This window comes from Muscardinus avellanarius (genome assembly GCF_963383645.1).
Source record: "Muscardinus avellanarius genome assembly, chromosome: 18".
In the NCBI taxonomy this organism is placed as follows: Eukaryota; Metazoa; Chordata; class Mammalia; order Rodentia; family Gliridae; genus Muscardinus; species Muscardinus avellanarius.
The window spans coordinates 46,934,708-46,962,173 of NC_137804.1; the positions used below are offsets into that span (position 1 = coordinate 46,934,708).

The 27,466-nt window shown below is 43.0% G+C and overlaps 1 protein-coding gene across 1 annotated transcript in view; it reads left to right on the forward strand.

Annotated features, from left to right (window-relative positions):
* The window catches only part of LOC308276714 (vomeronasal type-2 receptor 116-like), a gene marked incomplete at both ends in the record, with an annotated part of 33,100 nt that extends 6,900 nt beyond the window's left edge, over positions 1–26,200 (forward strand). The window contains 8 exons of the mRNA XM_080715540.1: positions 2,183–2,241; positions 2,630–2,804; positions 5,716–6,078; positions 8,589–8,880; positions 11,191–11,997; positions 14,027–14,254; positions 23,807–23,930; positions 25,296–26,200. Of these exons, the coding sequence (XP_080571666.1) occupies positions 2,183–2,241; positions 2,630–2,804; positions 5,716–6,078; positions 8,589–8,880; positions 11,191–11,997; positions 14,027–14,254; positions 23,807–23,930; positions 25,296–26,200 (2,953 nt within the window). The remainder of the gene's footprint in view (positions 1–2,182; positions 2,242–2,629; positions 2,805–5,715; positions 6,079–8,588; positions 8,881–11,190; positions 11,998–14,026; positions 14,255–23,806; positions 23,931–25,295) is intronic.
* Positions 26,201–27,466: the final 1,266 nt, after the last annotated feature.

The window sequence follows — 27,466 nt, forward strand, 5'->3', positions numbered from 1 at the left end:
AAATGTAAACACCACTGTAGTTGGGTGAAATATTCTGCATGTGTCCATTTGGTTAATGGTGTTCTTTAGTTCTGAGACATCTTAACTGACCCTTTGTCTGGAAGATCGGTCTAGTATTGTGAGATGTGTGTTGCAGTCTCCCAGTATTATTGTGTTGGGATTTATGTGTGACTTCATGTCACAAAGAGTTTGATTTATGAAGGTAGCTGCCCCTATGTTTGGGGAATAGATGTTGATTATTGTTATTTCTTCTTGCTGGACTATTCCTTCTATCAGTAAAATGTGACCTTCTTTGTCTCTTCTAATAAGTTTGGGTTTGAAGTCTAACTTGTCTGATATCATAGTTGCTACTCCTGCTTGTCTTCGAGTACCATTAGCATGGATTACCTTGCTCCAGCCCTTTACCTTTAGTTTGTTCCTATCTTTACTTGTAAGGTGTGTTTCTTGTAAGCAGCAGATGGATGGATTCTGGCTTTTAATCCATTTTGCCACTTTATGTCTTTTTATTGGGGAGTTGAGGCCGTTTACATTCAGTGTGATTATAGAGAGATAATTTTAAATTCCCAACATGTTAAGATCTTGTTTCTGTTTGAGATACTGTTTATTCTTCTTTGCTTACTTGTCTGCTGGATGAGAAATCTTGTTTCTTTGGTTCTGGTGTGTATTACCCATTTCCTCTTTGTAGTTAATCTCCTTGAGTATTTTCTCTAGCGCTGGTTTTGAAGACATAAATTCCTTCAGTTTCTGTTTGTCATGGAAACTTCTTATTTCCCCATCTAATTTGATGGATAGTTTTGCTGGGTAGGAAATTTTTGGCTGGAAGTTGTTTTTCTTTCAGAGTTTGGAATATGTTACTCCAAGCCCTTCTGGCCCTCATGACTTGGTTTGGGAAGTCTGGAGTGATTCTAATTGGTTTGCCTCTGAATGTCACTTGGTCTTTTGTTTTTGTTGCCTTTAAGATTCTCTCCTTGGCTTCCATTTTAGTCATTTTGACAATTATGTGGCATGGGGAACCTCTTCTCTGATCCTGTTTAAAGGGAGTTCTGTAAGTTTCCTGGACCTGTGTATCGACCTCTTTTTCTATGTTTGGAAAAATTTCTGCTATTACTTCCTTAAGGAGATTATTGATCCCTTTGGTTTCACCTTCTTTTCCCTCCTCTATTCCAATGATTCTTAGGTTAGCTCTCTTAAAATGGGCCCATATTTCTTCAATGTCAGATTCCTGCTGTCGGGTTTTTTTTTTTTTTTCTAAATTAGAAACTATGCGTTCATTTTTGGAATGATCATCTTCAAGAAGCGAGATTCTATTCTCCATGTGGTCTAATCTGTTGTTTATACTTTGAATTGAGGCCTTTATTTCAATGATTGCATCCTTTATCTCTTTTTGACTCTCTCTGAATTCTTTTCGAAAGTCCTCTATTATTTCTAAAGTTATTTTCCTGATTTGATCTTCTAGAGATCTCTGGATTTCTGTGTTATCAGATTCTGATGTGGGGTTGTGGGCATTCACTGCTCCATTGTTATTTCTCTTTCCCATGATTTTGGACGTTTGTGCCTTCTTTGGGTTCTTCCCTGGGTCACTATGGCTTCATTTAGGGTGCTCTGGATCTCGAGTCTGTGGTATCTCAGTTACCACTACTCCTTTACTGGGTTGTATCACAAAGTCTCAGACCCAGGGAGTCAATCGAGCCTGCTTAGACTGTGGGGGGTGCCACGTTGGGCATTCCCCAGTGGGGAGTTGTGACTATGGTGTGATATCTCTGCCACCGCCACTCCCCCACTGGGTTGCACTTCTTAAATCTCTGACCCAGGGAGACTATTTGCACAAGTCCCTGGGAGTGCAGTACTGGGATTTCTCCCCTAGGGCTGCAATTTGACTCACGGTTGTTGAGTGCGCTGATGGATCTATAGTGAACTCGGTGGATTCGCTGCTGCTGCCACTGGCAATATAACACCACTCCCATGCCCTCGGCCGTGATGCTGGCGTATTTCTTCTCTGGTTTTGAGCTCCGCTCTGAGTCCCTGCCACGTGTGCTGTGCCTGGCCCTTGGGAGCTTTAGATGTTCCCTGGGCAGAAAAAACTGCTGACTGCCGCCCGGCTGTTCAGCAACTGTTCACCTCGGCTCGCTGTCCACCCCTCCTCTCTGGAGTCTGGTGGCTGATTGAGTGCGTTGGTCTTCAGCCGTCTGGTGATCTCGCCGCTGCTGCTGGCAGTAAGGCACTGCTGTCACATCTTCAGCTGTGAGTTTGGCGTAGTTCTTCTCTGGTTTTGAGCTCTGCTGAGTCCATGCAGGGTGTGCTGATCCCGGCCCTTGGGAGTTTTAGACGCTCCTTGTGCCAAAAAAACTGCTGACTGCCGCCCGGCTGTTCAGCAGCTGCTCACCTCAGTTCGCTGTCCACCCCTCCTCTTTGGTGCCTGGTGGCTGGTTGAGTTTGTTGGTCTAGAGCCATCCATTGAACTCACCACTGCCACCAGCAGTAAGGCGCTGCTGCTACATCCTAGGCCGCGAGGCCTGTGTACCTCCTGTCTGGATTTGAGCTCCATTCTGAGTTTCCCTCCTCTCTGGAGCCTGGTGCTGCTAGGGAAGATGTAGGCTGCTCCGGCTGCTCTGGCTGCTCTGCACCGCAGCTCTGGCCGCTCCGGCCATTTCGCGATACGGCTCTGCTGCTCCGCGTCGTGGCTCTGGACACTCTGGCCACTTCGGCTGCTCCGGGCAGCGGCTCTGGTCGCTCCAGCCGCTTCGTGCCGTGGCACTGGCTGCTCCGCACTGCGACGGCCGCCGCACTTCGGGCTGGTTTTTCTGGTGTTTCCTTTTTCTAGCCCTCTTTTTCTCTGTCCCTTGTATTTACAGTTTTTATTTCTTTGCTGGTGGCGTTTTCTGGCTCTGAAAAGTGCTGGTTTTGTGGTAATAGAGATAGATTGTTAGTGGGACTTGTAAGTGCCGCTTTCCTCCGTCACCATCTTCCCGGAAGTCCGAGTTAATATTTGTATATGGTGTTAGGTAAGGGTCCAGTTTTATTCTTTTTCATGTAATTATTATTTTACAACAATATTTAGTTAAAAGATTATTATTTCCTCCACCAAATGTTCGTGGAAACCTTGTCAAAAATAACTTGACAATATATGGAAGGATTCATCTCTAGGCTTTTATTTAACTCCAATGGCTTATATATCTGCCTTTATGACAGTACTGCCTTTATGACTGTTTCAATTATTGTAGCTTTATATGGTTTGAAATCAGAAAATATACATCTCCTAGCTTTGTTCTTTTTCGAGATCGTTTTGGGTATCTAGAGTCCATATTCTATATTAGGATAGATTTTTTCTGAAAAATAAATAAATAAGTATATGATAGTTTCACCTAAAAAAAGAAAAAATATTCTCTGTTAAGAAAGAAAGCAAAAAGAAATATTGAGGTGTTATCTTTAAGTCATCAAAGCCTGGTATCAGACAAATGAAACTCTTATGTGAGATTATCATTTTTAATTTTGGATTTTTATTTTATTTTAATAAATTGTTATAATACTAGATGTCAACCACTAAGCTAAGCATGGGAAGGAGGTATGGGGAGGGAACGGGGTGGGGATCGGGTTGGGGCTAATTGGGCGATGTGTGCATGTATGTCTACAAAAGTTTTTTTTTATCCCACTATGATGTATGAATACAAGTTGCACCAATAAAAAATAAAAAAAGATATAAACTTTTTGAATAGGAAATATTTCAAGAAAAAATTAAAAAAGTAGACTGTATCTGTTCCACTTACAACTGAAAGCATGGTTTTGCAAGTCCTTTTCTGTGAAGTGGCAGGTCATAAGAATTTTGAGTTAGGTATGATCTACCACAGGTAATGTCTACATTTACAGCATGAATGCAGTCATGAACTGTAGGCTATTACTGGGCATGTCTGTGCTTCAATTAAATTTTTTCATAGAAATAGGCAGTAATTTGTCTACTCTCACCTCAAAGTGTTCATTTAACTGTTATTGGTAAGACTCATATAGCAGTATAAGATTCTGAAGTAATTCAGAGAGATTATCTATCAGGTTTCTTTTCTTTCTTTTTTTTTTTTTTTGCGGTACTGGGGATGGAATCCAGAGGCATCTACCTCTGAGTGATATCCCCAATACTAATTTTTATTCTTTAATTTTAAACTGGGTCTCACTGAGTTTCAAAGGGCCTCACTAAGGAGCTGAGGTTGTCTGTGAACCATGATCCTTCTGTTTAAGCCTCCAGATGCTGGGATTACAAGCATGAGCCACCATACCTGGCTAGGTTGCTTTTATTTTCTTTCTTTGTTTTTTTTGGTGGTACTGGGGTTCCTGGAAGCCCTTCTACCTCCAGGCTACACTCTTAGACCTATTTTATATTTTTATTTGGAAACAGGGTCTCCTAAGCCAGCACGCGTGGTTGGCTTTGAACCTGTGCAATCCTCCTGTCTCTGCCTCCCAAGCGTGGGGATTACAAGCATGTGCCACCACGCCTGGCATTACGTTTTTATTTTAGAAATAATTACCTTCTAGTGTTTGCTTAAGGCATTTGAAGTAAACTTATTTAAAAATACACTTTTAAGTTGGACGTGGTGCTGGATAGGACTGGAGCTTCCCAAATGCTGGGATTACAAGCACCATGCCCGGCTCACAGCCTCCTTCTTAGCAAACCACAAAGCCCACCTCATTCAGGAGGATCCTGCAGCCCTGGGAGCGACGCTGGGCACAGGGTCCAAACGCCTTCCCTGAACAGCACAGGGGATTTCAGTGACGGCTGACCTCACTCTGTACATTTTTGGTCAAGCTACCATGTGATGGAATGTTGCTACTGGACATTTTGTTGACTCCTACACCACCTAATTTTTGAAATATCTTGTTTTTTTGGCTTACTTTTATTGGTGTGTAATTATACATCATAGTGAGATTCAGAGTGATCCCTACATACCTGCACAAATCACTGGGTGTACTTCCTCCTTACACACCCAGCCCCAGTGCCCTTCCTGCTCCCATAGATGTCAGAGAGGCTGGTGGTGGATCCTTCTTCAATGGACAGAGAATTAAGTGGTCTGTTTTCTTCTTCTTCCATACTCCTCTTCCCTTCTCCTTCCCCAATCCCTTCCACTACTCTCCTGATCTCTCTCCTCATTCAGCTGAAGTCCCTTTTCTCTCTTTCTCTCATATAAGATAGGAAACCAATGTCCATTGTCTTTATTAGATGGGTCAATCTCACTTAGCAAATGTACTCTAGTTCCATCCATTTATTTGCAAATAAGCTAACTATTCTTTATGGCTGGGTAAAATTCCACTGTATGCATATATCACTGGATAATCATGGGTGTGCATAACTCACTGCAAGATTCTAACTTCAGTTCTTTTCAACACCAACTTCTGCTCACTCTGTCCTCTCCCTCAGGGCAGTGGACTGATGCCAAGTCTAAACTTCTGGGCTCTCAGCAACTCAGGGCTTCTGTGGTCCCAAGAGCCCTGCTGGACCATGGGCATTGAGAAGCCAAGGCACAAACATGTTTTTGCAAAGTGTTTTCATCAGGATGGAGGTGACAGGTGCAGAGCCCCGGGCAGTGTGTCCCTGAGCTCCTGGATGGATGGCAGCAGAGCCATGAAATGACCGGGCGCCCCAGCTGCTGTAACCATAGCCAGATGGCTCAGGTCTCAGCTCCGTGACCCTTGGAGCCCCCTTTCCTTCTCCCTGTTTTTGTTCCTGGGAAGTCCATCTGCACACTTTGCACAAGTCCAGGACACCTGGCAACAGGGGGATGCCATTGTGCCTGCACAGATAACACCTGCATCCTGCTCCTCACCTGCACAGCTCAGCCTGAATGCCAGACTGTCTCTGTGTCGGGCAGAGCCTGAGATGTTCTTCTCTCTGTTTCTCTTCTTCCTGCTCCTGCAGCCCTTGCACACATCCTGGGAAGATGATAACTTTGTCTGTGTCAGTTACCTGAAGCCGAATATCCAGAAAGAAGGAGACGTGGTGCTGGGAGCCTTTTTCCTTCTTTACTATACACTTATGGAGTCACCCATGATCCGGCAAGCTTTTTTAATGAACTCAGAGGACAGCAAACCTTTTATGTAAGTTTCTCTGTGTCCAAGTGTTATGTGTGGCTGTGACTGTGTGATTTTCTGTGTGTTTAATCTGTTTTTTTTTTTTTGCACTGTGGATGGCCCCAGGAACATTCTACCTCATAGATACATCCTCAGCCTTTCTTATTTTATGTGGTTTTATTTATCTATCTTGTGGTATGGGGGATGAAAGCAAAGGTCTATCTACCCCTGTGTCTACCTTCAACCTGCGATCCTCCTGTCTCTACCTGTCAAGTGTCTAATCCTCTTTGAGCCTGCACAGCAATGAGAGAAATGCAAAGCAATATATTTAGAGGTTCTCTCTCATCCTTGTGAATCTACAATCATGTGGATTAAGCTCAGCTCCATAGGTACTGAGGAGAGTAGGGAACAAATTTTTCTGCTCCACCAGCCTGATCTACATGATCCAGCAGTGTGGGTTTTGGAATGAATGTGTCTGGTGAAACCTGCCTCACCTGGTGGCAGAAGCCCCTTACAGAGACACTCAGTTGTCTGAGCCTCTGTGACCCTGCTCATGGTGTCAGACCCACGAAGCCCTTAGGAAGGCCCCTTGGTTTTCCACGGCCACTGCCATGACCTGGCAAGTCAGTCTGGCACAGCATTTTCACAGATCATGTACAGCCTTAACAAGCCACAGTGCCCTTCACATTCTACAGAAAGTGTATTGGATCTGGCATCTATGCAAGGGGTCTGCATGGGTCTCTAATGCCTGATTTACCACACTGACCAACACAGATTGTCAGTATGGGGTTGAGCCAGGGAGCACAACTCCATTGAGGCCCCTTTAGTATGTATGTATGTATGTATGTATGTATGTATGTATGTATATATGTATTGTAGTACCAGGTTGTAACTCAGGGGAATTCTACTTCCCAGCTAAACCCTCAGCCCTATTTTTATTCTCTCTTTTATTTTTGGAGTACTGGGGTTCCTGGGAACCCTTCTACCTCCAGGCTACTTCTCAGACCTATTTTTTATATATATATTTTTATTTGGAAACAGGGTCTCTTAAGCCAGCAATACTGGCTTTGAACCTCATGATCCTCCTGTCTGCCTCCCAAGCACAGGGATTACAAGCATGTGCCACCATGCCCAGCTTTTATTCTCTATTTTGGAACAGGGTCTCAGTGAGTTGCAAAGGGCCTCACTAAGTAGCTGAGGCTATCCGTGAACTCAGCCTCCCAAAAGCTGGGATTACAAGTGTGTACCATCATGCCAAAAAAGAAAAGCCTCAGAAACTTGGAGAAGGCCCTTATGAAAAATAAAATGAAAAGAAAAGGGCTGAGGTGTTGCTCACAGGCAGAATGACCCTAGGCTAGTTCTCCAGAGCCCCTGGAAAAATAAAGAAAAAATGTTGAGGGTGTAGCTTAGAGGTAGAGTGGCCTTGGGTTCAATTAAAATACACACATACCCAAATACCCGTGAAAACAATCATTTTATGTATTCTTTCAGAAACATAAGCCTTTGACAACTAGCTCTAAAATTCAAGGACTTCACTTTGGTAAATTTAGTTACAAAAATAGCTGAGAAGGGGCAGAGAAGAGAGGAAGAAGGATCAAGGGGCATTCTCTACAGAGAAAGAAAGTCCAGGAACACAAAGTGAACACGTTGAAACCTATGAAAATAAATTAGGGGTCCTGAATTAAGTGTTCATGTTTGAAGGAAAACGTGATGCCTGGCCGGCTCTCATAAGTATCCATGGAGTAGAGTAGTAATGGCTCCATACAGGATGAGCTTCTCTGGGAATCCCTCTGGGAAACCTGGAGAAAGGGGAAACTGCTCCCAAAGCTTTGGTCAGCAGGCAGGGCAGAGGCTGGCTAAGGATTCCTGAACACAGGGAGAACCATCAATGCTGTGTCTTGGTTCTGTTCTAAGAGGAAAAGGAGGACAAGGTTTGTCTGAGCTGGCCTCTTGGCTCATGGCTGTAATTTCAGCATTTTGGAGACAGAGACAAGAAGATTGAAGGTTCAAGGCAGGTCTCAGCAACTTGGTGAAATTCTCGGTACCCTAGAGAGACCCATTAAAAAAAAAAAAAACAAGTGGAGAGGATTTGGCTCAGCAGTAGAAAGCCTGGGTTCTGCCCCTGGGTTCAATCCTCAGCATCATAAAACAAGAGGGTTTATGAAGAAGGGTGTGAGCCACATTCACTCATTTCCCTAAGAACTTCCCAATCCTGTTGTAACTATCAATGCACCTCAAATTTTAGAAACTTGAGAAAATTGGTCCAGTTAACAGTGATAGCATCTAGCACATCTCCACCTCAGCCCACTCCAAATGCCCCAAAAATCTTTCAGTGTTTGGGACAAGTTTGCTTCCCAAGAGGCCAAGAGTATGTTCAAGGTCACCAGAGCCTTGGAAACCTTACTAACACAGTATCCACAGTCCAAGGCACCTGTGAAGAGCATCCTGGATCTAGCCTGTCTGGTGCTGATACTGCTCAGGACTCACCCCTGAGCCTCCTGACCTCACCTTTTCCCTGATGCTGCTCCTTTGTCCAGGTGGTTTTGGAAGAACTACCAACACGTGCTGGCCTTTTACTTCACCATCGAGGAGATCAACAGGGACCCCCACCTGCTCCCCAACCTGACCGTGGGGTTCCAGCTCTACAATATCTTCCCTGGTGAACGCAGAACCCTTGAGAACACTCTGATGTGGCTGTCGGGTGGCAACGAGGTTCTCCCTAACTACCAGTGCAAGAACAAGCACAGTCCTGTTGCCACCATTGCAGGGACCTCGCCAGCATTTTTGGCTGAGATCGGAGCCCTGTTGGAGCTCTACAAAACCCCTCAGGTAAGATGACCAATAATTCTGTAGAGAAATGTGCAGATTTCCCCTAATGCTGGACCCTAATGTGTGATCAAGACAAAGTGGAATTTGAGTGTCTATCAATCATGAGGACTCAGGTGATCAGGTCTCAGTGAATTTCCAGACTCAGAATATCAGCAGCATGAGGAAAAAGATGAAGGAGAAGGAGCTCTGGAGAGTAAGCATCTAACTAAGCAGGACATGGAGCTCACCTGTGATCCCAGTACTTTAGAGGTTGAGGCAGGAGGATCAGAGGTTGCAGACCACGGTCAGAAACATAATGAGGCCCTAGGCAACTCAGTGAGACCTGTTTGCAAATGAAAAATACGTCATTGTTGGGACCATAGTTCAGAGGTTGAATGCCCCTGAGCTCAATCCCTAAGGCAAACAAATAAAAAATTGTCTTGACAATATATTCATCTCCCACTCACTGGGAATATTGACTTCCAATAGCTCACAGCTGTCAGCCTCCTAGGACATGTCCACAGCAGAGTGACTGCCCACAGGACTTGACCACCTCAGAGGTCTCCAGTCTCCAATGACTGTCAGGTGTAGGGAGAGCAGCCCCTGGGCATCTTGCTGGCATCTGGGGCAATGATGAGGTCCATTGTGGCTCCAGGGATCCCAGGAGAGCTGAGGCTCAGAGACACCATCCTGGGGCTTACCCTCAGCCTCTGCCCAGCCTGCCTTGCTCATGTCCATCAAGCATATCTCTGAGAGCCCATCCAGTGACATTCCCCCTAAATGATTTGAAATTCATTGTTATAGAAGCAGGAGAAGTGGGATATGGCTGGATGAGGGGATCCTGGGGTGTGGTCTTGGGAACTGTATCTGTCCCTGGTCCTCCCTGTCCTAATTGCTGCTTCTCCTTGCCATGAACTGTGATCTCTGTCCCTCTGCCATGTCTTGTCACCAAAGTCTCTGCTTTGGAGACATCTGACTATGAATAGGAGAACTGAAACTCCAGAACTTCTAAATCTGTGAGGCCAATAAACCTTTCCTCATCTCAGCTGTGCTCATCAGGTACTTTGGTCAGAGCAATGAAAGAGTTGAGGAATCAGACCTCCCCAAGTCACTGGTTCTTTGCAGGAAGCTCTGGAAACTCTTGTAACAATCAGGATGGAATCACTGCCAAACACAGGCAGTGGCTTAGCAGCATTGTGTTCAGGGACAAATATGTTTTAGAGAATGAAAGATTGTAAATGGAAGTAATTCTTAAGATGACCACAGTCCTTGTGTTCATAAATTAAGTCCAGACTACCAGGAGGTCAGTGTAGTAAGAAGACACTTCATCATCAGTGTGCGCAGGCAGCATGGATCACTGGTGCTGGCTCTGCCTCACAGGAATGAAATACAACCTGCTATCTCCACACTGCACCACATCAACCTCCTTATTCCCAGGAAGGAGGTGGAAGCAGTTGTCAATCTCACCTTTCCATTTTATTGCCTTTTTTATTTTGGTACTGAGCATCAAAACCAGGGGCATTCTCCTTCTAAGTTGCACTCAGAACTATTTTATTTTTATTTTGAAACAGTCCTTACTAAGTTGCTGAGGATGGCCTGGAACCTGTGATCCTCCTTTCTCAGTCAACAAAGTACTGGGGTTACAGATGTGTGTCAGCATGCCTGGATCCTTTTTACTTTAAGGACACTCAGAAAAATAGTGTTCTGTGTGATCACAAAGAGAGAACAGGGTAACCTGTTCTTACTGTCTGCTGAAAACAATTTTATTCAGTTGTGTGCTCTCTGTCTATCTGTCTCTCTCTGTCTGTCTCTGTCTGTCTCTGTCTCTGTCTCTCTCTCTCATTGTCTGATGTGAATCCAGGAACCTTTTATTACAAGCTATAGAACCAGCCTTTTTATTTTTAAATTTTTAACATTTTTTTTGCAGCACTGGGGATAGAACTCAGGGGAATTCTACCTCCAAGCTATATCCCCAGCCCTATTTTTATTCTTTAACTGAAACAGGTTCTCACTGAGTTGCAAAGGGCCTCACTAAGTAGCTGAGTCTGGCCGCAAACCTGGATCCTCCTGTCTTAGCCTCCCAAGTACTGGGATTATAAGCATCCACCACCACACCCAGCTCATTTTTTTAAAAACATGGCCTTGATAAGTTGCTCATGCTGGCTTCCAATCTGTGATCCCTACTGAGCCTCCCAAGCACAGAGATCTAGATGTGCGTCATGACACTCGACTGAATAGCCCAGTCTTATACAGAGTATTCTTATTCCTTTCTCTAGAGAGAAAACCCAGACTTCCTAAAAACTCAGAATCATATTTTGTTTGCTTACTCAGATCACATATGGACCTTTTGATCCCATGCTAACTGACAAAGACCAGTTCCCATCACTCTATCAAATGGCCCCTGAGGACAGCTCTCTGATCCATGCAATGGTCTCATTACTGCTGCATTTTGGCTGGACGTGGGTGGCCATCTTAATATCTGATGATTTGAAAGGAGAACGGTTCCTTCAGGCTCTGAATGTGGAAATGGTGAAGAAAGATATCTGTGTGGCCTTAACAGAAAGGCTCCCTGCCTATAAGACAATGTATCGGCCAGGTATCACCACTGCCCTGAACAGAATCAGCATTTCATCTGCAAACGTGCACATACTCTATGGCGAAGCAGGGAGTCTCATCATAGTGGACCTCATGGCATATTACTTCCTAACCACAGGGAAGGTGTGGCTCATAGCAGACATGTGGGATATCACTGGGATCGAAATATACCACATGCTGCATTCCTTCCACGGAAGCTTCTCCTTTTCACAACACAAGCGGGAAATCCCTGGCTTCCAACACTTTCTCAAGAATGTTGATCCTTCCCGCTATCCTGAAGATTTTTACTTCAGTAAAATTTGGATTCTACATTTTAACTGCTCACCTGCTGGGTCATCGTGTGGAAAAATTGGAGACTGTGAACAAAATGCCTCCTTAGATACTTTGACCACAGATATCAACATCATGATGTTATCTGACTCCAGCTATTTCCTTTATAATGCTGTGTATGCCGTGGCCCACGTCCTCCATGAGGTGCTTGTGGAGAGAATAGCACAGGGATCTCCAGAGGATGCGGAGCAGCCCCGGCCCCCTCCATGGCAGGTAAGGCTTCCCCAGGAGCAGGCAATGGCTGAGCACCTGCTGGCACCTGCGGGTACCATCATGAGGTGCATCCCAACTGTGTTCTCATCTCTAGACCAGCAGGATCTGTTAATGAGGAACATAGGCACCTTCACACTGGCTCTAGGTGTAGCTGGAACTGTTATCCATGTGGGGAGAATTCTGCTTCTGGGAGCTTCTATCTAGACTATTTAATTAGAAAACTGAACCTGAATAGCATTTACTATTGCAGGATCAAATGCTATCAAATATGTGAACACAGCTAGTGTGTGACAGAGAGATTAAAAATTGCTCCAATCTGCACTTTCCTCAGAACGATTCCAATGCCAGGAGGCATGGATGGAGTGCCTACGTCCAATTCTGGGTACAACAAAGTGGACTCTCCCCATTTAGGCTCTATTACTCCATAGCTCTATTATATATAAGACATGACTCTGGGAAATGAATTGTTTTTAAGACTCTGATGCTTCCTTCTTCTTTTTCCTTATTATTTTGGAAGAAGGGACATCCCTACTCATTTAAAAAATTTAAACATCTCTAAATTTTTATTTTATTTTATTTTTTGTGTGGTACTGGAGATAGAACCCAGGGGCTTTTCCACCTCCAGGCTATACTCTCAGACTATTTTATACTTGATTTGGAAACAGGGTCTCACTAAGTTGCTGAGAGCCTCACTACATAGCTGAGGCTGGCTTTGAATCTGTGTGATCCTCCTGTCTAAGCCTCCCAAGCGCTAGGATTACAAGTGTGAGCCACCACTCCTGGCTTTACATTTTTATTTTAATTTTGAAACATGGTTTAAAAAGTTTCTGAGAGCCTCACTCAGGCTGAGGTTGGCCATGAACCTGTGATACTCCTGTCTCAGCCTCCAGGTACTTGGTGACAGGAGTGTGCCATTGCATCCAGTTAGATATCATTATTTTTCTAAAATCTATCAAAACCACCAGAAAATAGCCCATGGCTTCACTTTTAAATAGGAGACCTTGGATGGTGCCGATCATCTCAGACTGCCCTACGATTTTAGATGGATTTTTCTGGATATTAATCCTGGCTGATCTGAATCCAAAGTCTATGTATTAAATACATTTATCAGCTCATGTACAATAGTGAACATCACTAATAAGAATATGTAAAATAAATTTAATATGAAGGCAAAGGCGAATATGTAAAAAGAATGCCAGAAAGTCTCATCTACTATCTAATTTCTATTTTTACTATAATAATGTTCGATATGCCCTTTGGTTCTTATTAGAAGTTGCCACTTAGAAAAGTAGGTCACTGTGTCCAGGTAGATTCTAAATATGGAAGGGCCAATTTTTTTTGGAAAACAACAAAACTGTGTAAGCAATCAGAAGTTAGTAATTTCCCTCATCACAGTGCTCTGGACACCAGACACTCACAGATTAGCACACTCCATTCAAAACCTCCTTAGAATTGAGAGTGTTTTTTAGTTGGGGGATACCAATAGCTCCCTTTCCTGTCATAAGAAATAGGCTGGTCACTAAGAAGGTCCAGCAGCAGAGAAAAAGGAACCCATGTTCTGCCTCCTTTAAACCTTGAGATAAATCTGATAAGCACAATCAATTGCACATATTTAATCTTTCTGTTTTGATGAGGTGTGACATTCACAAACCAGGCTGCCCTCCCCAGGATGCAGGCTCTGAAAAGTCCATCGCTGTTGTGTGTGGCCTCACTAAGTACAAGGATTGGCTTCCACGCTGCTCCAAATAGACTTTTCTGGTCAGGGTGTGGTAGCACCCCTGCCAGTGCCACCCTCTTGGCACATCCTAGAACCCTGGACTCCATGGCTTCACCAGTGTGCCCATGGGAGAACTCTTCCCCTCCCTTGAGCCCATGAGAAGGTGACCATCAAAACAAACAGACCAGAGCCTCTCCCCAGGCAGTAATCTGAGCATAGAGAGGAGAGAAAGAAGGACTGCCTAGGAATTAAGGGATTTACACCTTCCATTTGTATGCATGCCTCATTGCCAAATCAATGCCTCTCCTCCAGCTCCATCCACTCCTGAAGAAACTCCAGTTTACCAACAGTGCTGGGCAGCTCATATCCTTAGACAAGAGAGGAAACCACGGGGTCACATATGATATCCAGAACATTGTGAATTTCCCTGGTAGCCTTGGGTTGCTGGTTAAAGTAGGGGAGTTTGCCTCTGGAAGTCCACTCCATCAAGGCTTGGTCATCATTGAAGAGATCACAGAGTGGCCTATTGGCTTCACACAGGTATGATTCTCTTTCTTTATTGAAAAAATAAAACATAAATAGATTCCTGGGTGGATGTGGTAGAACACATCTGTAATCCTAGTAATTTGGGAGGCTGAGACAGTAGGATGGCAGGTTAGAGGACAGACTGAACAAGTAGCAAGACCCTCATTAACTTAGAAAGACTCTGTTTCAGAAATAAAAATAACAGTGAACATAAACATAAAAATAAAATAGGGCTAGGGGTATAGCTCAGAGATAGAATGCCCCTGGGTTCAATCACTAGCACCACAGTAAATAAATGAATTGATAAATAAATGAATAAATAAACAAACAAACTAACAGGGTCTTGAAGGGTGTGGGGTGCACTTCACGGGTAGATCCCTTGCCTACATGCTCAAGACCCTGGGTTCAATCCCAACGACTGCAAATGTAATTAAGTAAAAAGAGCCCAGAGATGAGGCCATGAGGCTCAGTGTGAGCCCTTTATCTCAGCACCAAGTTCACCAATTGTGCCCTGATTTTGTATGATGAGATTTTGCCTGGACAAATTCTGAGGTAAAATTCATAAAAAGAGCAAGTTTGAAGAAGTTGCTTTTGAAGGTTTTGGTAAAAAGATTCATGTTTGGAGTAATAAAATTAAACAAAGTTAACAAATAGCAGAAATGACAGTACAGATGCATAAATACCAAATATATCTGTCCATATGTTCTGAGAATCTTTATCCTATTTGGTGAGAATCCTTGGTATTTGTTGCTGTATAGTACAATCACAAGTGGGTCATGGAGTAGGACACCGTTCCCCTCCTGGGAGGTATTCTTTTTTTTTTTTTTTTTGGTGGTACTGGGGTTCCTGGAAGCCCTTCTACCTCCGGGCTACACTCCCAGACCTATTTTATATTTTTGAAACAGGGTCTCTTACGCCAGCGCGGCTGGCTTCAAACCTGCGCGATTCTCCTGTCTCCGCCTCCCAAGCACGGGGATTACAAGCGTGCGCCACCACGCCCGGCCTGGGAGGTATTCTTTACATTGTTCTTGGTACTTTTGATGTCATTCACTCCTCAAATGTTTTTCCTTTATGCATGTTTTCTACTTTTTTTTTTAAAAAAATTGTGGTACTGGGGATTGGACCAGGGTCATTCTATCACTGAGATAAACCTTGAGCCCCCTTTTTAAAATATAGAAAATAGTATCTTGCGAAGTTGCAGAGACTACCCTTGAACCTGCAGTTCTTCTATGTCAGCCCCCCAAGTACTGGAATTACAGGCATGTGCCACCCCACCCAGCTCTACTAAGCACCTTTATTCACTAAGATGAGTTCATGTCCTCCTTCCACAACTGGACACTCCCAGGCTATTTTTTTCTTTTTAAAAATTTTTTATTGGTGTATTATATTTATACATTGAATTGGGGTAAAAAACTTGTGTGTACATACATGTACACATCACATATTTAACTTCTACCCAATTCCAACCCCGTTTCCTCCCCGTTCCTCTTTCCCTTGCTTGGCTTAGTGGTTGACTTTGATATTTTTAAGTACTTTGTGTGTTTTAGAGATTTTCCTCTCTCCCCCCTCCTTTCTCCTCCTTTAGATTGTCTTGTTTGCTCCTCTATAGGATTTCCTTTTTCATCTAGAGTTCCTCCTATGACCCATGTCTCCCTAGCCCTTACATTTAGGGAAAGCATTTGATTTCTTATTTTTTGTGACTGACTAATCTCACTTAGCATAATGTCCTCCAGTTCCATCCATTTCCCTGAGAGTGATGTAATTGAGATTTTTTAATGGCTGAGTAAAATTCCATTGTGTACATATCCCACAGTTTTGTAATCCATTCATCTGTTGATGGACATCTTGGCTGGTTCCATAGTTTGGCTATGGTGAATTGTGCAGCTATGAACATAGATACACATGCATAGTTTGGTAGTTTGGTTTCTTTGCTTTTGAGTAGATACCCAGAAGTGGTATTGCTGGATCAAATGGTAGATTTGTTCCCATTCTTCTGAGGATTCTCCATACTGTTTTCCAAAGTGGTTGCACTAATTTTGCAACCCCACCAACAATGTTTTAGAGTTACCACTTCTCCACATCCTCACCAGCAATTGTGTTGTTTGTCTTTTGAATGATTGCCATTCTAGTTGGAGTTAGGTGAAATCTCAGGGTAGTTTTGATTTGCTTTTCTGATTGCCAATGATGTTGAGCAATTTTTCATGAATTTATTGGCCATTTGAATTTCTTCTTTTGTGAAGTGTCTATTTAGTTCATTTGCCCATTTTGTTATTGGATGCTTTGTTTTCTTAGTGTTGAGTTTCTTGAGTTCTCTGTATATTCTAGATATTAGTCCTCTATCGGAGGGGTAGGTGGAAAAAATCTTCTCCCATTCTGTTGGCTCTCGATTGAGGTTCGTGATAGTTTCCTTTGCTGAACAGAAGCTCTTCAGTTTCATGCAATCCCAGGTATTGATTCTCCTTTTAATTTGTTTTGCCTTTGGGGTCTTGCTGAGAAAGTGTTTATCTGTGCCTATGTGTTGTAGTGTTGGACCTATGCCCTCTTCAAGGAGCTTCAAGGTCTCTGGCTTGATTTCCAAGTCTTTGATCCATCTTGAGTTGACTTTTATGCAGGGTGAGAAAATGGTATTAATTTCCAATTTTCTGAATATGGTTAACCAGTTTTGCCAACACCATTTGTTGAAGAGGCTGTCTTATTTCCAGTGTATGTTTTTGGCCCCTTTGTCAAAAATCAATTGGCTGAAAGTGTGTGGACTTGTTCCTGGGTCTTCTATTCTGCTACATTGGTCTATATATCTGTTTTTGTGCTAGTACCTTGCTGTTTTTATTACAATGGTTTTGTAGTATAGTTTAAAATCAGGTATTGTGATTCCTCCTGCATGGTTTTTGTTGCTGAGAACTATTTCGGCTATTCTGGGCTTTTAGTTATTCCAAATAAATTTAAGGACTGATTTTTCTGTGTGTGTGAGGAATGATCTTGGTAGTTTAATGGGCATTGTGTTGAATCTGTAGATCACTTTTGGGATGATGGCCATTTTAATGATATTTATTCTGCCAGTCCATGAACATGGAAGATCCTTTCATCTTCTAAGATCTTCTTCGATTTCTTTTTTCAATGTTTTATAATTTTCTTTGTAGAGCTCTTTTACCTCCTTGGTTAAGTTTATTTCTAAGTATTTTATGTTTTTGAGGGAGATCCTGAGTGGAAGTGTTTTCTGAATTTCTTTTTCAGTTGATTTATGTTCGGTGTACAGGAAAGCTTCTAATTTTTTAAGATTGATTTTGTATCCAGACACTGCTGAATTTGTTGATCAGTTCTATAAACCTTTTGGTTGAGTTTGTTGGGTTTTCTATATATAGTATAATGTCATCTGCAAATAGTGAAAGTTTGAGTTCTTCTTTTCCTATTTGTAGTCTTTTGATTTCCTTTTCTTGCCTTATTGCTCTGGCTAGAGTCTCTAGTACTATATTGAAGAGAAGTGGTGATAATGGACATCCTTGTCTCGTTCCGGTTTTTAGGGGAATTCTTGAAGTTTTTCCCCATTTAATATGATGTTGGCAGTAGGCTTATTGTAGATTGCCTTAATAATGTTGAGGTATGTACCTCTATTCCAATTCTCTGCAGTGTTTTTATCATAAATGGATGTTGAATTTTATCAAATGCTTTTTCAATGTCTATTGAAATGATCATGTGATTTTTGTCTTTGATTCTGTTTATATAGTGAATAACATGGATTGATTTTTGTATATTGAACCAGCCTTGCATCCCTGGGAATTTGTTGGGTTTTCTAAATATAGTATCATGTTGCCAGGCATGGTGGCACATGCTTGTAATACCTGCACTTGGGAGGCAGAGACAAGAGGATCACGCAGGTTCGAAGCCAGCCACACGCGCTGGCTTAGGAGACCCTGTTTCCAAATAAAAATGTAAAAATAAGTCTGGGAGTATAGCCCGAAGGTAGAAGGGCTTCCAGGAACCTCAGTACCACCATAGATAAATAAATAAATAAATAAATAAATAAATAAATAAATATAGTATCATGTCATCTGCAAATAGTAAGAGTTTGAGTTCTTCTTTTCCTACTTGTACTCTGTTGATTTTTTCTTTCCTTATTGCTCTGGCTAGAGTCTCTAGTACTATATTGAAGAGAAGTGGTGATAATGGACGTCCTTGTCTCATTCCTGTTTTTAGGGGGAATTCTTGAAGTTTTTCCCCATTTAATATGATGTTCGCGGTGGGCTTATTGTATATTGCCTTTATGATGATGTTGAGATATGTTCCTTCTATTCCAATTCTCTGCAGTGCTTTTATCATAAATGGATGTTGAATTTTATCAGATGATTTTTCAGTGTCTATTGAAATGATCATGTGATTTTTGTCTTTGATTCTGTTTATATGATGAATTACATGAATTGATTTTCATATGTTGAACCAGCCTTGCATCCCTGGGCTGAACCCTACCTGGTCATGGTGTATGATTTTCTTTATGTAATTTTGAATGCGTGTTGCTAGGAATTTTTTTAATAGTTTTGTGCCCATGTTCAACAGAGATATAGGCCTGTAGTTTTCCTTCCTTGAACTGTCTTTATTCAGTTTGGGTATTAGTGTGATGTTTGCTCCATAGAATGTATTTGAGAGAGTCCCACTTTTTTTCTATTTTCCGAAATAGTTTGAGGATTATTGGAGTTAGCTCTTCTATAAAGGTTTTATAGAATTCACTTGGGAAACCATCTGGTCCTGGGCTTTTCTTTGATGGTAAGCTCTTTATTGCTCTTTCAATCTCTGATTGCTATAGTTGGTTTAAGTGTTCTATATCTTCTTGACTCAGTTTAGGAAGGTTGTATTTATCTAGGAAGTTGTCAATTTCCTCCAGATTTTCCATTTTGTTGGAGTATAGTTTTTCAAAGTAGTTTCTGATAATCCTCTGGATTTCTACACTGTCAGTAGGAATGTCTCCTTTTTCATCTCTTATCTTCATAATTTGGGTTGATTCTCTCTCTTTTTTAGTTAGGTTGGCTAGTGGTTTATCAATCTTGTTAATTTTTTCAAGAAACCAGCTTTTGGTTTTGTTGATTATCTGTACTGTTTTTTTTATTCTCTATTTTGTAAATTTCTGCTCTAATTTTAATAATTTCCTGTCTTCTGCTGGCTTTGGGGTTCAATTGTTCCTGCTTTGAAAGGGCTTTGAGGTGTGTCATTAGGCTATTTATTTGAAGATTTTCTGTTTTTCTTATGTGAGTACTCAGTGCTATAAATTTTCCTCTTAATACTGCCTTCAAAGTGTCCCAGAGGTTTTGATATGTTGTATCTTTATTTTCATTTGTTTCTAGAAACTTCTTGATTTCACCTCTTACATCTTCTATGACCCATTCTTCATTCAGAAGTGTGGTGTTCAGTCTCCACATGTTTATGTTGTTTCTCTGGGTCTTCTTATAGTTGATTTCTAGTTTAATTTCATTATGGTCTGAAATGACACAGGGAAGTATGTAACATTTTTAAAATTTGCTAGTGCTCATTTTGTGTCCCAGGATGTGATCTATTTTAGAGAAGGTTCTGTGAGCAGCTGAGAAAAATGTAAACTCCACTGTAGTTGGGTGAAATATTCTATATATGTTCAACAGGTCCATTTGGTTAATGGTGTTCTTTAGTTCTGAGACATCTTTACTGACCCTTTGTCTGGAAGATTGGTCTAGTATTGTGAGAGGTGTGTTGAAGTCTCCCAGTATTATTGTGTTGGGATTTATGTGTGACTTCATGTCACAAAGAGTTTGATTTATGAAAGCAGCTGCTTCTATGTTTGGGGCATAGATGTTGATTATTGTTATTTCTTCTTGCTGGACTATTCCTTCTATCAGTAAAATGTGACCTTCTTTGTCTCTTCTAATAAGTTTGGGTTTGAAGTCTAACTTGTCTGATATCATAGTTGCTACTCCTTCTTGTCTTCGAGTTCCATTGGCATGGATTACCTTGCTCTAGCCCTTTACCTTGAGTTTGTTCCTATCTTTACTTGTAAGGTGTATTTCTTGTAAGCAGCAGATGGATGGATTCTGTTTAATCCATTTTTCCAGTTTATGTCTTTTTATTTCGGAGTTGAGGTCATTTACATTCAGTGTTATTATAGAGCAATAATTTTTCATTCTTAATATGTTAAGATTTTATTTCTGTTTGAGATACTGTTTATTCTTCTTTGCTTAGTTGTCTGCTGAATGGGAAATCTTGTTTCTTTGGTTCTGGTATGTATTACCTATTTCTTCTTTGCAGTTAATCTCCTTGAGTATTTTCTCTAGGGCTGGTTTTGAAGACATAAATTCCTTCAGTTTCTGTTTGTCATGAAAGCTTCTTATTTCCCCATCTAATTTGATAGGTAGTTTTGCTGTGTAGGAAATTTTTGGCTGGAAGTTGTTTTTCTTTCAGAGTTTGGAATATGTTACTCCAAGCCCTTCTGGCTCTCATGACTTGGTGTGGGAAATCTGGAGTGATTCTAATTGGTTTGCCTCTGAATGTCACTTGGCCTTTTGTTTTTGTTGCCTTTAAGATTCTCTGCTTGGCTTCCACATTGGTCATTTTGACAATTATGTGGCATGGGGATCCTCTTCTCTGATCCTGTTTAAAGGGAGTTCCATAAGTTTCCTGGACCTGTGTATCTACCTCCTGTTCTATGTTTGGAAAATTTTCTGCTATTACTTCCTTGAAGAGATTGTTGATCCCTTTCATTTCACCTTGTTTTCCCTCCTCTATGCCAATGATTCTTAGGTTAGCTCTCTTAAAATGGGCCCATATTTCTTCAATGTCCGATTCCTGCTGTCAGATATTTTTTTCTAAATTAAAAACTATGTGTTCATTTTTGGAGTGCTCATCTTCTAGGAGCGAGATTCTATTCTCCATGTGGTCTAATCAGTTGTTTATACTTTGAATTGAGGCCTTTACTTCACTGATTGCATCCTTTATCTCTTTTGACGCTCTCTGAATTCTTTTCAAATGTCCTCTATTATTTCTAAAGTTATTTTCCTGATTTAATCTTCTAGAGATCTATGAATTTTTGTGTTATCAGGTTCTGATGTTGTGGGGTTGTGGGCATTCATTGCTCCATTGTTATTCCTCTTTCCCATGATTTCGGAAGTTTGTGCCTTCACTCTGTTCTTTCCTGGGTCACTATGTCTTCATTTAGGGTGCTCTGGATCTCGAGTCTATGGTATCTCAGTCACCACTACTCCTTTACTGGGTTGTATCGCAAAGTCTCAGACCCAGGGAGTCAATCAAGGCTGCTTTAGACCATGAGGCTTGCCAGGTTGGGCATTCTCCCATGGGGAGTTGTGACTATGGTGTGATATCTCTGTCACCACCACTCCCCCACTGGTTTGGACTGCAAAAATCTTTGACCCAGGGAGACTATGTGTACAAGTCCCTGGGAGTGCAGTACTGGGATTTCTCCTCTAGGGTCCTCAGTTTGACTCATGGTTGTTGAGTGTGCTGATGGAGCTGTAGTGGACTCGGTGAATTCGCTGCTGCCGCTGCTGGCAATATGGCCCCATTGTCACACCGTTGTCTGTGAGGCTGGCCTATATCTTCTCTAGTTTTGGGCTCTGCTCTGAGTCTCTGCAGTGTGTGGTGAGCCCAGAACCTGGGAGCTTTAGACGCTCCCTGTGCTGAAAAAACTGCCGAATTCTGCCCGGCTGTTCTGCAGCCACTCACCTCAGCTCGCTGTCCGCCCCTCCTCTCTGGAGCCTGGTGGGTTGTTGAGTGCATTGGCCTGGAGCCATCTGGTGAACTCGCTGTTGCCGCCGGTGGTAAGGCGCTGCTGCCGCATCCTCGGCTGTGAGGCCGGCGTATTTCCTCTCTGGTTCTGACCTCCATTCTGAGTCCACCTCCTCTCTGGAGCCTGGTGTTGTGAGTGAAGATGGCGCCCATGCGGCTCCACACCATGGCTCCGGCCGCAACACTGTGGACTGGTTTCTTTCTGGTGTCTCTTTTTTCCAGCTCTCTTTTTCTCTGTCCCTTGTATTTACAGTTTTTGTTTCTCTGCTTATGGTCTTTTCTGGCTATGAAAGGCACTGAATTTGTGGTAGTAGAGATCGACTGTTATCGGGACTCGTAAGCGCCACTTTTCTCTGTCGCCATCTTCCTGGAAGTCCGGATTTTTTTCTAAGTTATAAACTATGCATTTGTTTTTGGAGTGATCATCTTCTAGGAGCTAGATTCTATTCTCCATGGGATTTCTCCTTTAGGGGCTGCAATTTCACTTACGGTTGTTGTGTGCACTGAGATGGTGCTGTCGCATTGTGGTGAACTCGCTGCCTCCACTGGCAGTATGGTGTCACTGCCACGCCCTCGGCTGTGAGGCTGGCATATTTCTTTTCTGGTTTTCATCTCTGTTCTGAGTCCCTGGAGGGTGTGATGAGCTTGGCCACTGGGAGTTTTAGACGTTCTTTGCCCTGAAAAAACTGTTGAATTACACCTGAATGATCTGCATCTGCTCACTTCAGCTCCTTGTTTACCTTTCTTCTCTGGAGCCTGGTGCTGTGAGGGAAGATGGCGCCAGCATGGCTTCTACTGCCACAGTGCAGGCTGTTTTCTTTTCTGGCCTCTGGTTGTTCTTCTAGTCTTCTTTTTCTCTGTACCTTGTATTTACAGTTTTCATTTCTCTGCTGATAGTGTTTTCTGGCTATGAAAAGCACTGATTTTGTGGCAATAGAGATCGAGTGTTAGTGGGACTTGTAAACACTGCTTTTCTCAGTCTCCATCTTCCCTGAAGTCTGCAGTTTATTTATATAACAATCAATTTCGCACAAGTAATTTTATTCACTCTACACACAATTCTCAAATATTATATTCTCAATTATATTTTGAGGCCTCACTTGGCCTCAGCGGCCCACAGTATGTGGTGTTTCACACACTCTCTGAGTTTCTAAGTAGATATGAAGTAGAGATAGATAAATGATAGATAGATATAGAGGAATCCAAAAATCCCCTTTAAACCAGTCATGGTGTTACACGCTTGTAATCGCCGCTCTTGGGAGGTGGAGACAGGAGGATCACGCAGGTTTGAAGCCAGCCTCACTGGCTTAAGACACCACATTTCCAAATAAAATATAAAATATATCTGAGAGTATAGCCTGGAGGTAGAAGGGTTCCACCCCCAGTACCACCAGAAAGAAATAGAAAAACAAAACAAAACAAAACAAAAAATCCCCCTCAAAGATGCAACCCTAAAGTATTCTCAGGCATAGCAGTTGACAGAACCACACAGAATTTCATCCAGAAAGGAGTTGGGTGATGAGGTTACATAAGAAGAGAGAGAAGCCTGGGTGAGTGGCTGGTGATGTGTGAACCCAACATGATCCTGTGCTATCATGATATTTGGCGATCACTTGAGATGGAGAGATGGCAGCTCAGCTTAGAGCCCAGAAACTGGTGTCCATGTATGATCCCCATGGTGACCTTTGGTGTTATGAAGCGATGACCTTCTTCTCAAGTCCAGAGTTCTTTCTTATGAGGAAAAAGATTCTGACTCACTGTTAAAGTAGATAATAGCACAGCACATTCTAACCATCACCTCGTTTCCCTCAGACTCCTCAGTCTGTGTGTAGCCAGAGCTGTGGCCCAGGATTCAGGAGAATCCCCCAGGAAGGAAGACCAGTCTGCTGCTTTACTTGTGTTCCATGTCCAGAGGGACACTTTTCCAATAAAACAGGTAAAAGTTCACAGCCACCCTACAATAATTTTCTCTGTAACAGTTTCTCACGATAGGAGCCAAGGATATTGGCTGTGGGCCACAGAGGCCACTGTTCACCATCCATCATCCTGTCTATAGACGCCTGCTGAGGTTACTGTCTGCCACTTATGTGCTCTGTGTCCCAGCACAGCTCAGCCTATGAGGTCAGCTGTGGTGGACAGTCCAGTCTGCCTTTGTTAGCCTCCACTGCTGCCCCAGACAGTCTCCTGAGACCTCATGGTGGGTCAGGCTAAAGTCCACCCATGAAATGCAAGATGAGCCATCCTCAAGGTACCTGTGGGTTCCCTGAAGGTGCAACACCAATAGAAAGACTGGGGCTCTTCATAAGCAGGAGATACACACAGAGCAAGTGTACAGGAATTGTTATAGGAGGGTTTTAGTGCAATGAACCATGTTAAACACCATGGAAAGCTGGGCGTGGTGGCACACACTTGTAATCCCCGCGCTTGGGAAGTGGAGATAGGAGGATCGCACAGGTTTGAAGCTAGCTGCCCTGGAGTAAGAGACCCTGTTTCAAAAATATAGTGCCGGGTGTGGCAGTGAATGCTTGTAATCCCCGCACTTGGGAAGCTGAGGCAGGAGGATCACACGAGTTCGAAGCCAGCCTCAGCTACTTAGTAAGGCTTTCAGCAACTTAGTGAGACCCTGTTTCCAAATAAAATATAAAAAAAGGTCTGGGAGTGTAGCCCAGAGGTAGAAAGCCTCTGGGTTCCATCCCCAGTACCACCACCAAAAAAAAAAAAAAAAACCAAAACCCAACCCCCCCCCCAAAAAAAAACCCAAATAAACCCCAAAATATAAAATAGGTCTGGGAGTATAGCCCGGAGGTAGAAGGGCTTCCAGTAACCACAGTACCACCAAACAACAACAACAACAACAACAACAAAAACCAAACAAAAACAAAAACAAAAACAAAAACAAAAACAAAAACATCACGGAAGGCCTGAGGACACATTCTTATTGCTGGACACTGACTTTTTCAGTATTATATGATAGTAAAAAAGTTAACATATGAAGGCATGAGCTAGACATGGTGCCTCATGCCTCTCATTCTAGTACTTGGGAGGCTGAGACAAGAGGATTGTAAGTTTGAAGCCGGCCTCAGCAACTTAAATTAAGCCATCTAGACCCACAGTATTTTCCGTGTCCCTGGGAGGTGGGTTCAGAATTCTCTAGCTCAGCAATGCCACAACCTGCCCAGGGGCTTCATTTGGATGTCACAGGCAGTCATTCCTCACAGTGACATTGCAGAGGTGACCGTGGACTTTGATGTGGCAAAGAGAATTAGTCAGTAAATATAAAATGCTGATGTTTCCCCTCCAGATGCAGAGCAGTGCACCCAGTGCCCCCCGCATGAGTTCCCAAACACTGAGAGGAGTCACTGCCTCCCCAAGGTGGTGGGCTTCCTGGCTTATGAGGACCCCTTGGGGACTGCTCTGGCCTCTGCTGCTCTGGGCTTCTCTGTGCTCACAGCTGGGGTTCTTGGGGTCTTTGTGAAGCACAGAGACTCTGCCATCGTTAAGGCCAACAACCGCACTCTCAGCTACATCCTGCTCGTCTCCCTTACCTTCTGCTTTCTCTGCTCCTTGCTCTTCATTGGTCGTCCCAACATGGCCACCTGCATCCTCCAGCAGATTACCTTTGGAGTCGGGTTCACTGTGGCTGTTTCCACTGTCTTGGCCAAAACTGTCACTGTGGTTCTGGCCTTCAAGGCCACTGGTCCTGGGAGGAGGATGAGGCAGCTCCTGGTGTCAGGGACACCTAATTTCATCATCCCCATCTGCTCCCTGATCCAAGTGATGCTCTGTGCCATCTGGCTGGGAACCTCTCCTCCCTTTATTGACACTGATGCATACTCTGAACACGGCCACATCTTCATCCTGTGCAACAAGGGCTCAGTCACCGCCTTCTACTGTGTCCTGGGATACCTGGGCTCCCTGGCCCTGGGGAGCTTCACTATGGCTTTCCTGGCCAGGAACCTGCCTGACACCTTCAACGAAGCCAAGTTCCTGACCTTCAGCACGCTGCTCTTCTGCAGTGTCTGGGTCACCTTCCTCCCTGTCTACCACAGTACCAAGGGGAAGGCCATGGTGGCCGTGGAGGTCTTCTCCATCTTGGCCTCAAGTGCGGGGCTGCTGGGCTGCATCTTTGCCCCCAAGTGCTACGTTATTCTCATAAGACCTGATAAGAACTCTCTGCAAGGTCTGAAGAATAAAAGAAGTTTCTAGAGAATTAGGTATTCCTGAGGGGCTACCTAAAAAATCTTCCTGTTTTTTTTTAGTGGTGGAAAAATGACACTCCAATTTCATTAGTTGGTTATTATATAAGAAAAACAACTGCCTTATTTATTAGCAGGAAACTTCTGGTTTTGAACATAATTTCATCAGTGCTTTACAATTATACACCTTAGTGAGGCTCCTGCAAACATATATGCACAAAGCCCTGGGTTTATTTCCCTAGGCCTACTGCCCATACCCCCTCTGCCCTCTCCAGGTGAGTTGGTAAAGTTGGTAGTAACACCTTCACCTATCTCCATAGTATCATTAGAACTCTTTCCTTCTTCAGTGATCCCACTTTTCCTCCCTCACTCTGTCACCACACTCTTCATCCCCTCTACAGCTCTCTCTCTGTCTCATGAATGCATGCACACACCACATTTTTCTCATTCAGTACTATGCTGTATGTGAAGGTGCTGCTACCAGTTCATCTAAGTATATGAGTTGGGAGGGTGTGGGGGTGGGAGAGATGCAGAGGAAGACCCACACATGCTCTGGGCATGGACCTTGAACCACATTGAACCACACTATGATGTATAATTGCAATGCACTTATAAAAGAACTTTTTTTTATAAAGGAAATATGGTAGAGATACAAAATAGAGTTTTCTTCAGCCCTAAAGAAGAATGAAACAGTCATTTTCAGGAAAATAGAATAAGAGACCATAATTTAAAGCAAAATAACTCAAACTCAGAGAGGGAAGTGTCATGGGTTTCCCCTCTTATGTGGAAACTACAGGAAAAACTACAGAAATAAAAGTGAAGGTGATGTCATGAGAATGGAGGAATGACCATTCTGATAGAAGAAGGGAGGGGAAGAGGTAGAGGGTATTGGAGAGTGAAACTTAACTCACTGTGGTTTTATATATGTGTGAATATGTCACAATGGAACCAACCCTACTGTATAATTCAGATGTACTAAAAAATAAATGAAGGTCAGTCTGGCATGATGGTACATTCCTAGATTCCAATACTGGGGAGGCTGAGTCAGGAGGGTCAAAGGTTCTGGACCAGCCTTGCCACCTCAGAAAGACTTTCAGCAACATAGCTGAACTGGTTTCAAAGACACCTACACACACACACACACACACACACACACACACACACACACACACGGAACCAAACAAAACAAAGGAGGGTTGGGGTTGTAGCCTGGAGGTAGATGCCCCTGAGTTCAATACCCAGTAAAACTAAAAGTCCTAAGAGAACAAGAAGTTCT